This window comes from Labrus bergylta, chromosome 22, assembly GCF_963930695.1.
Source record: "Labrus bergylta chromosome 22, fLabBer1.1, whole genome shotgun sequence".
In the NCBI taxonomy this organism is placed as follows: domain Eukaryota; kingdom Metazoa; phylum Chordata; class Actinopteri; order Labriformes; family Labridae; genus Labrus; species Labrus bergylta.
In genome coordinates, this window is record NC_089216.1 from 15,322,491 (window position 1) to 15,333,123 (window position 10,633).

General features: G+C 45.3%; 1 protein-coding gene and 1 non-coding gene across 2 annotated transcripts; both read left to right on the forward strand.

Moving 5' to 3' along the window:
- The first annotated feature begins 2,073 nt into the window (after positions 1-2,073).
- On the forward strand, positions 2,074-2,155 carry trnal-aag (transfer RNA leucine (anticodon AAG)). The gene has a single exon. It is a non-coding gene; the product is annotated as a tRNA-Leu (tRNA).
- Positions 2,156-2,725: 570 nt separating this feature from the next.
- snapc2 (small nuclear RNA activating complex, polypeptide 2) lies at positions 2,726-7,367 on the forward strand. The gene is made up of 6 exons (XM_020656521.3): positions 2,726-3,121; positions 3,690-3,863; positions 4,398-4,539; positions 4,801-5,361; positions 5,694-5,782; positions 6,068-7,367. Exons 1-6 carry the CDS (start codon positions 2,933-2,935, stop codon positions 6,392-6,394), a joined length of 1,482 nt encoding a protein of 493 aa, XP_020512177.3. The 5' UTR covers positions 2,726-2,932; the 3' UTR covers positions 6,395-7,367.
- The last annotated feature ends 3,266 nt before the right edge of the window (positions 7,368-10,633 follow it).

Below are 10,633 nucleotides of genomic sequence, written 5' to 3' on the forward strand. Positions count from 1 at the left end.
TAATCCTCCTATGATGAATGGTTTAATCTGGAGGAGTTAATGATGATAATCCCCGTGTCTGAATCAAAGAGGACAGAGGACACCATCAGGCTGCTGTGACGCTGCTCGGGGTGGGCGGCGTGATTAGAGGTTAGAGCCTCCATCATCATCATCAGGGAGGCGGCCTGTGGGCTGCAGGGAGACGCTGTGACACCCACACACAGCAGAAAAAGCAGAGGTATGTTCGTGTCACGCTCCAACAAAGTTCTGGAGGCGAGTTAGAGCGAGTCAGGACTCAAAGAAGAGGCTGCAGGCACGAGGAACAGACACGAGGACACGCATTAATAAGAAAACAGGAGGATAAAATTAGAATAAAGCTGCACAGAAATAGAACCAACTGAGAAGAAGCTGGTAAAAATAAAAAAAGGAGGGAGAGAGATGAAAGGGAGAGGACTAAAGTAAGAAGGAGAGGAGAGGAGAGGAGAGGAGAGGAGGAGAGAGGAGGGAGAGGGTGAGAGGAGGAGGGAGAGGAGGGGAGAGGGTGAGAGGAGGAGTGGAGGAATGCAGCTCTGCCCGTGGAGGAGAGGTGCAGTGATTCATGATGTCACGTGGTGAAGACTGGGTGACTCATCCACCACCACCAACATCATCATCATCATGCAGCCACTGCAGAACACACACACACACACACACACACACACACACACACACACACAGCAGCTGATCAAACAGATGAATGAGCGTGTTAAAGTCAACATGGAGCAGCTCAAACACACTAACAGAAGTCTTTCCATGAAGAAAACACATGGTGATCGAAGACACACACACACACACACACAAACGCACACACACACACACACGTACACTGTATTATGTGAAAATAGAAGATGAAGATTAAACAGACAGCTAAGATCTCAGGTGAAAGCCGATCATTCTATAAAATGTCATCAGGGTGACACACACACACACACACAGAGAGACTAATTTTTAACAACCAGGGACTTAGACAGATAAAATCCCTAATTAACCTGTTAACACAACATTATGGAGGGATTCTGTTTGATGCGATTTGGCGTCCGCTGAAGGTCTCTGAGTGTAACTGCACTTCAGTAAAACACACATGGTGTATCGACATAACCCGCTCGGTGTCTGACTTGCAGCCTCTTTCTTGAAGCTTTCTAGTGCAGTAAAGACATACACACTTCTCACCAGATAGCCGCGGCCCGCTGCCAAAGTTACATACTGCTGAAAACAGGTGAGCGGAGCACTCTGTGAACACGAGAGACGCCGTTCTCCCTGTTGGAGGTTATTGGTCTATTAGACTGACTTTGAAACGACTGTTTGAAGGTATGAAAAGTTACTGTTGCTTTACACTCACAACCAGTGGGGGCGCAGATGGACTAGCGGTTAGGTGACGCCCATACACTGTAAATATTGTACAGTACAAATATGTACGAAGAGTGAATGAGGTCACCCATCTGTTCCTGCAGGGGCACTGGAGTCCCATCGATGGCGGTCTCCATGCTGGAAATGCTGTCTCAGTCTAACTTTCAGTCGACCTAACCACAGGCTGAGAGCTGGAGCTGAGGCGGGTTTTAAGCCTCCTGACAAACCGTTACACCGCGCCCACCTGTCAATCAGGTCAGCTACACGCCTTATTGTGAATAACTCTTATCCTTCATCAAATCAAAACCGATGAGTCATTAAAACATTCACCCCCCCCCGTACAGTGTTTGTCGATCGAGACATGAGCTAATCAAACCTATTTGTTTTTTTTGAACCAGGCTGTAAACATGTTAATCTCTGCTGTAAAAACAGGCTGTTTAGAATGGGTGTGTATGTGACTTCCTTTGCTTCTGAAGCCAGCCTCTAGTGGACACTCCAGGAACTGCAGGAGTTTACACTTCAGCATCAGCTTAATTTTTTCACACAGCAGCACGCTGCTTGGTGTGAAGGTGAGGGGACGTTTAGAAATAATTTACACAACCTCTTCTGTAACTTTTTGTAAGTAACTCTAAAGGATTAACAACAAACCCCGTGAGAATCATTGATATCACATATCTATGTTAAATTTGACTACATGTTGTCTCCAACGGTAGCGTGGCCGAGCGGTCTAAGGCGCTGGATTAAGGCTCCAGTCTCTTCGGGGGCGTGGGTTCGAATCCCACCGCTGCCAAGAAACTTTTGGATTGGTGAAAGTCTGAAAACATGTCTTTTAATTTCTCATATGAGTCTCAATGTTTCAACACAAACGTTCAGCTCTTCTATTAACTTTCCAAATTAAGTTCTGGTTTCCGTTTTGCTGGAGAACGTGCCTGCCGGTTTGCCGTGTTAGATTTCCCTGCGGTTAGTCTTACAGGTAGAGTTCTCGTCAGTTGTTTAGGGTCATTGTACCGCATGCAGAGCCAGATTTAAGCGTTTCTAACACAAGTGGCCTTCGCCATGAGGCATGTCTCGACGCTTGTTTAAACAATAAACAGCATGTGTGGAGGTAAATCCCTGACAGTCTTAAAACAGGGCGAAATATTAAATTTGGAACTTTGTGAACCAGGAAGCAGTAATAACCCAAGCCTTCAAGTTAAAACAGTGAAAGCCACTTATACTAAAGGCTTGCTTTAATGTATTCAAAAATACATTATACAAAGATATACAAAGATTTCGTTTCAGAGAAGAAGTCTATGAATTAAAATAAATCTGTAAAAAAAAACAAAAAACGAAGTAGCTTTTATTGTGAAGGCATTGCCCCGGAAGTAGTATAGTTGTTGATCCAGCGGTGCGTTGTGTTTTGCCAGTTTTGTCTCTGCTGTGAAATCTCAGGTTTTAAACCAAGTAAAACGTTAAATTAAAAATATTTAAAACGGAGAGAGTTACCGACTAACGTTACTGAAAGAGCGCGTGACATTAATCTCTTAGTCCGGTTCTTCCGGGTTGGTTTCGTCCGTTTGGTCCCAGAATGAAGCCCCCTCCTCGGAAACGCTCCAAACCGGAGCTGAGCACCCCCCCCGTGCCCGTGAAGTGGCAGAGACCGGAGCACATGAAGCTCCTGAGCGGGCTGAAGAGGCAGTCCAGAACCACCATGGGGGCCGGAGACCTGGACCCCAGAGACCTGAAGAAGTCCATCAAGACCCGGTCTGTTCAGGAGGTACGTTTGTTGTCCTGTTTAATGTATTTAACTCAAGAAACAGTCACTTAATGAGCTCATGTTTTACTAAAGCGGAATTTAAACTTCAATATCGGTAAAAATGAAACTATCGACACCGGTGTTACGGCTCCAAGAGTGACATTCTGGTGACTTTCAGCTGAATGCTGTACATTACAACAGGTGTTGATGATGAAAAAACAAAACTTCTGATGTGTTATATCATTAGATATTAAGATCTTTGTGAGGGAGGCACAGAGGCATTGGTGATTAATCACGATAAATTATTGAAATTTCACGATTATATTTGTTTGACAGTCTTAAATTTTCTTCAAAAAATTCGTTTAACCAATAAATTATTAATGACAATAACTGTCAATAGTAAACCTGTGTGTGCTTTATGATTCTTCCCTTACAGTCTTTAGCACACACATCATTTACACGTCTGTTTTAATTCATTAACGTTTCCTGTTTCCTGTTTCATCTTACATCGACGTCATCGATTTGGTGAAGTACTAAAATGTACTTCCTGTTTGGTAATAGACGTGTGGACTCTGTGTTCCCCGGGCAGATCCAGTCTGAGGTGGACTCTCTGAAGGACAAAGTGATCTCGTCCGCCAGTTTTGAGTTTGAGAGGAGGAGACGGCAGGAGAGGAAGGTCAAAAAGCCCATCGAGCTGTGGACTGACATGGCGTCTTCTGTGACGGGAAGCCTCGAAGAGACCATCAACACAGCCTTTGCTCAGGTGACGACAAACTCAATCAGTTCAGGAGGTTTAGACTGTTTCTTTATGTCTTTACACATCATCAGTCTCAGAGAGTATCAAAAAGTAAAGAAGCTTTTCAAAAACGTCCAATCTTTGGTTCGATGTGCAAGTGTTGTTGGGAAATCAGAGCTGTATGCAGTGACGGCACGACCTGGCTGCTATAGCTCCCCTTGCCCGTGGAAAAGCAAACTGGTTCTTAGTCAGTTTGCGTGTGAACCAGCTCAGGACCATCCCCAGGTGCACGTGGGTGCTGGTTCTGTGGAAGCTGGGGTAATAGTGTCTGTGGGTTTGACCTCGGCCCTTTGCTGCATGTCGTCCCCCTCTCTCTCTCCTCCCGACACTTCCTCTCTCTCTTTTCAGGTGTCCTCTCTAATTCAGTAAATATTTGAGTCGCACTTCTGTTGCTGATGCCGGTTTTGATGTGGTTTGACATCCTTACTCCAGGTGTATCTGAGAAGATTTAAGTGTTTCTACCTGTTCAGGTGTGTGACCCTCTCTCTCTCTGTTTGTCAGATGTTGGTCGTCTCGTCCACTGAGCCGCGGACTCTGAGGAACTGTGACCCCCCTAACATACAGAGACAAACCTCCGATCAGAGCAGACCCGTGGGACGCACCGTTCCCCCCAGACCCATCTTCAGACCAACACCTTTAGCAGGTACAGAGCTCGCCATCCATCGAGGTGTGAAGGAGACGCCTGGTCCACACTGACAGGGCAGCCAATCAGACCAGACGTTAATCATTGAGCTGCAAATCATGCAAAACATCTCGACTGGTTTAAACAAGTTTAATTTTTATGTTTTCTCGTTGTCTACATTTTTGTCTCTTCTTTGTGGAGGTTTAAACATTTTTATGTCTCGTTGTTTTTCGATTTCTTCTGCTCTATGATAAAGTCATAACAGTGTAATATCCCCCCCAGGTGTTTTTTCCCCTGCCCCCACTCTCCTGGTCCTGAAGACCCCAGCCCCCACCATGGGCCCCGCAAGGAGACTCCCAGCTCCCTCAAAAGTGCTTCTAGTCCCTCTACTCCAGGGAGAGCCATCTACAAAAACTGGAGCCTCTGCTGCCCCCTCCTGTCAGACAGCCGCTACTGCATCCCCCCAGCCTGCCTCCAAGACCCCCGTCACCCCGGTTACCCCGGTTACCGCACCTGTCACACCCAGTTCTGAATCTGCAGCCGGGGGAACGATTACTCAGAAACCCTCAGAGCAACAGATCTCCAGTCCCCCCTCCTCTGCCCCCAGTCCTGCTGCCTCACCCTCTATCAGCTCCCTCATTTCAACACTGGCTACCAAGCCCACTCCGCCCCCTCCCTCAAGCCCAGCAGCTGCCCTCCCTGCCGGGTTAGGTCGAAGCTGCATGTTGAAGGAGGACAGTCCCAGGATTATTGGGGTGAAATGTGTGGTGGACTTTGAGCGGCTCTACAGATACCTGAGTGTGATCCTGAAGCCCGACGAGGAGTGTCACCTGACCCCCATGGGTGAGTCACAGACCCCACCCTCATTGTCCTTTATTGTCTTTAATCCAGGGCCTGCGGCTGCTGCTGCTCTACCCTGATTAAAGGACGTTTGAGGACCTGAGTGTGCCCTAAGTCTCACCCCAGTCTCCCAGAATCCAACATTTTAATTCAAACTATAACTCAGCAGACTCTCGGGGAGGATCCAAAGGATGTCCTGAAGCACATGATTCACTTAAGGCAAATTTAATTGGTGCAAAGGACGACTGTTTGGACAGACTGCGTCCTCCTCGGAGACAAACCCTGACCTGACTCTGAGGATAAATAATCACATGATATGTTTTTGTGTCCTCCAGAGGGTGCTATCATGCTGGATCTGCTGATGTCTCTGCCCGAGGAGCTTCCACAGCTTGACTGCAAAGAGCTGCAGAAACACCTGAAACAGGTAAATCTTAGAGACAGAGTTGTTAAAGCTGCTGACGTCTTTAGGAAACACAGAAGTTCTAAACGTGTTGACTCGACCTGATGAGTAATTATTTAAAAAAAAGACATGCTGAGTGAAAACATTTAGTCCAAACCAGACGAGTCTCCACAGATGTGCAGAATCTGAGCATCATGTTAATGGATCATGATGTAGACATACTGTCAAACATCACTTCCTGCTCGCCAGCATATCACTTCAGGTGAAAACAAGGTAGCAACTCGCTGCTCTTCTTCTTGGTGTCTGCAGGTGTATCAGAGCCTCTCCTCCTCCGCTGACTCCATGACGGCCAGAGACGTGCTCAAAGACCTGCAGGGCCAACTCAGTACTCCGACCGAGTCTCCAGCTGCTCCAGAGAGGGACGAATCCGACGCTCAGCAGAACCTCACTGATGCACACAGTGATGGGGTCGCACCGCAGCCACAGGACGCTGAGAGCCAATCATCTGAGAGCAGCAACGCCACATCACAGCAGGACGCGGACGTTCCTGGGGTCTGCCCCCCTCTCAACCCTTTCATGGTGCCTGTGAAACTTTTAAAGTGCAGAAAAGTTCCACTTCAAACTGCGTCAACGTGAAAGATTTTTTATTTACGTTTATTGATAAAACATTTCTGACCACCCATCAGCACGGACGAGTTTCAGACCAGAACAGAAGAACCAAACATTGGTCAGATTCATCCTGGTCTTCTTTACTGATTTTACTACCTCTTCAGTGTAAATAAGTCTCAGAGCTCCTCAAAACATGCGTGTGAAGTTTCTTGTTATTAATCCACTCTGATCCTGTATTTGATCATGTTTATAAACCCCTCTATTTCAGCCCTGCTCAGAACAGGCTGTTTCTGTGTCTGTACCTTTAAATATGTAAATGAGCTGTGTCTGACCACGCCCCCTCTCTAGAAGGGCTCGGGTGTGTCAGGCTTTCTAGCTCTATGTCTTATTGTTTACAGGGAGAAGGCACACTCAGAGGGCAGAACAAACACCTAGCTGTGGGAGTGTCACCCACCTGGGGAGGGGTTACTGCCCTCTGTGATGTCATGAAGGGAAAATCTCCAAACGGCCTGTTTGAGCACACATTTTCTGAAAAGTGGAGCAGGCAAAAGACGGAGAGGATGGACTTTTCTCATTGGGGGGTTTGTAGACAGACCAGAGACACATATTAGTGTTAGAGAAACATGGAGAAGAGGATGTTATAACATGTGACCTTTAAAACTGGAACGGTGAAGCTGCTGAGTAATCAGGATGTGTAAAAATGTTTCTGCAGGTTTATTGAACTTTAGTTTCTATAAATTAATTTATTTCTGTTTCACGTCTGTAAAATTGAACCCCAGATCACTCTGATGTTGTGTTGTTTTTGGAGGTTGCTGGACGGCTCAAACCAGAGGATTAAAAGTTTGGTCGGATTGGTCGTCTCATTTACTGAATGTGTTCATCAGAGAATTCCTCGTTTCTGTCAGGTTATTTTTCTGTCACTTTCAGTCGGCTCATTCTTTCAGATGAAACTGAACTGAGAAGGTTGAGTTGAATTCATTAAAGAAAATGTAAAAGACGACGCCTTGTTTTCATTATTGATGAATCTGCAGATTGTTTCTTGATCGAGTTTTGGATCAGAGGTTCTAGATTACATCTGTGTTGAGTAGAGCTGTGCGGTTTGTGTCCAGAGAGTCTCAGATGATCCAGACGAGGTTTTCACACATCGTGCAGAGTTCAGCAGCAGCTCATGGTGAGTGAATGTGTTCGTAACAATCACTATAAAGAACCAGAGAAGTGAAATGACACGTTACAGGAGTGTGTGCTTAAATGGCATCATAAAAGAACTTTTAAGGCTCTGGTGGGTCAGAGAGGAGAATATCCCCCACCCACCCACTACACAGTGCAGATCAGACAGGAACACATTAAGTGAAAGACTCATCCTCCCATGATGCACCACAGAACGCCACAGGAGGTCATCAAACTCTTTAACTCCTCCCTTTGAGAGTAAAACACTTATAGCTGCTTTCACACCTTGAGAAAACTCCTGAAGTATTCGTCTTCTAGTTGATCGACTGACGAAAATTTTAAAAGTGATTATATTTAAAAATTCCTGAAAACCTCCTGAAGTGTTGGTGGTGAGCGTCACGTGTGAACACAAACAGCTGAATGTTTCTCTCTTCACCTGGAGTTTCTCCTCCAGCCTCCTTGTATTTATTCTGCAGAAAGTCAGAGTGAGCTGATGTGAGAACGCAGCAGGATATAATCAGGAGAATTCACCTGGAGCGAGTGGGAGGGGGTGGTGACGTTTATTCCCTGTGATCGCTGCACGACCATAGACTGTCTGCACGCCACCTCTACCATCTCCGTGCTCTAATGAACCTGCTGCATTATGTTTCCTGTTCTGCAGTATGTTCTTCTCCACTCTTTAGTTCAGATTGTGATTCTGTTCAACTACATGTAGCATTGATAGTCACAGAGATAGTCTCCTGCTGTGAGGTGCATGTGTGAACAACCAGATCAGGAGAATATCTGCAGCAGTCCTCCTGAAGTTATCTGGATATTTTCAGAATTGCAGATGTTAAAACAGCTTTAGTTCGTCTCTGGACTTCTTACTCGTAAAAAGAAATCAGTTCAGTCTGGCTGTGAACAGGTCAATCATTTCTCTCGTGTGCAGTCTTTAAATATTGTTCATATATTCAGTTCCCTGAGCTCGTACACAGCTTATTGTCTTAGTTCTGCTTATTCTACTTTTATATTTCTATATTATGTTTCTATATATTTCTATATTGTGTTTCTATACCCCCCCTCCCCCCCAGGATTAATAAAGTATTTCTGATAGTTTACTGAAATATAAGAGTAAACCAAACGGTTGCACAAACAATCAAAAGGCTGTGGGAGTTCAGAGGGAGCACTCGGCTGTGTTTGTGCGTTATATTTTTTTGACAGCTTTAAGATGTTTGTCTTGTAAACTTTTTCATCTCAGCTCATGCTGGTTGTGTAACGCAAAGATCAAAGGACAGCGTCATCATCATCCTGCTGGGTGACAGGTCAGAGGGCGGTCCGAACACTTAAGCTACAACATGCAAAGGTTGTGGCTGTCCAGAGAGAGAGAGAGAGGACGAAGCCACTCAGGTGAAGCCAGTGAGCAATCACAGGAAGGTGGGCGGGGTTTCCAAGTAACCAGCAAGCAAGCCATGATCGACCATCAGAGGGAGCCAAAAGCTCTAAAACAGAAAAAGTACCAGGAAAACACACATGGCCAGGGCCGTCACCCCTCCCCCATAAACAGAGACACACCTGTGTCGTAAACATCAGACTACTGCTCGAGAAAGAGCGTCTGCCATCACATTCTCTCGACCAATGATGTGACAAATAATCAAATCAACCTTTGATCGCTGTTCTGCATGCTAGACAGAAAAGCTAGAGGGCTATGGTCAGTGAATACCGTGACTGGTGTTGACTCTAGACTGTAAATACAAATGTTTGAAGCCTGAGTGACGTCACCCGTCTGTTCCTGCAGGGGGCGCTGGGCGTACAGTGTGTGTCAATCGAGTCATGAGTTAGTCAGACCTATTTGGTTTTTTCAACCAGGCTGTAAACATGTTAATCTCTGCTGTAAAAACAGGCTTTTTAGAATAGGTGTGTATGTGACTATAATAGATTTTATGAGGTCCAACATTTACAACACAAGAGGTGACATATTTAACCACTTCCTTAAGGTCCTCTAAGATTACATTATTGGCTTTGATAAAATCAGTTTGTTCATGTGGACACACGCAGTCATAACGATTAAAACAAAGTTAAAGAATAACCTGAATGCTGTGATTACAGAAAGCTCAAAGATAAAGAGAGGAGCAGCAGTAGGATGTGTCACGTCATCAATTACTCTGTGATGTGGTTGCTTCTCGACCTCTTTCAGAAAGGTGGTGTGTGCAGCGTGTGATGGCTGCAGCCGGCGCCAACATGGCGTTCATGTGTTTGTTGCACAGAGTTCCTTTTGTCAGCCTCATAGAGACCCCGTCACCTCCTCATGTTCTCCTCTCATGTCGTCAGTCTGTGAAACCTACAGAGCAGCTTTAATGATCTGATTTATCTGATACTGACGTTAAAAACATCTGATACTGACGTTAAAAACACAGACTTTATTAAAGGCCATGAATAAATATTTTTGAATTTCTTAGATTCATGAATGACATAAAGAAGAATGGATAAAAAGGCGAGGAGGCTTGTGCTCAGCTGTAAGTCAAAATGAATCCATGTAAATAAACTTTGATCCCTTTCACTTCACAAACTGTTTGCCCAATACCTCTCAGGATGGCGTGTTTATCAGAAAGCGGGTCTTTAATTGACGTGCAGAAATAAAAACATCTTTGTAAACAGATGATGCTTTTCAAACCTGCACAACACTCCTGAAAATAATTTTTCAACCCAACGTTACCCCGATACCCCGGGCACTGAGAGGTTTCTGTGAGGAACTTCCCATGCCTGGTTTTGCTGATTCATGGTCAATTCGTCACATACGTTTGCCAGTTCTGGCGTGTTTGTGTGACGACAATCAATTTCTACAGAGGTGAACCACCGTCTCTGGTATGACTAACTTCAGTTCCTGATTGGACGCTTTATGAATTGCCAGTGGAAAATTTTGCGTAACTGCAAAAATAAAGTCGTGGCTTCCGTTTCTGGTGAAACAAAACTCAACCCTTCCTGGTTCTAACGCATAGTAAGACCCCTCTGTAAATATTAAGGGGGCGTGTCTTCTGTGAGTTCTTTCCCAATAAACAAAACTTCAGCTCTGTGAGTTATTACACATCAGAGGTGATAAGTTACACCTGGAGCTTTTGTGGG

What these genes read in the sequence shown, in the direction of transcription:
- snapc2 (XM_020656521.3), top strand. Translation starts at nt 2,933, where the DNA reads ATGAAGCCCCCTCCTCGGAAACGCTCCAAACCGGAGCTGAGCACCCCC. An exon ending in CAGACCAACACCTTTAGCAG is followed by an intron (nt 4,540 to 4,800) that starts GTACAGAGCTCG and finishes TATCCCCCCCAG; the next exon opens with GTGTTTTTTCCCCTGCCCCC. An exon ending in GTGTCACCTGACCCCCATGG is followed by an intron (nt 5,362 to 5,693) that starts GTGAGTCACAGA and finishes TGTGTCCTCCAG; the next exon opens with AGGGTGCTATCATGCTGGAT.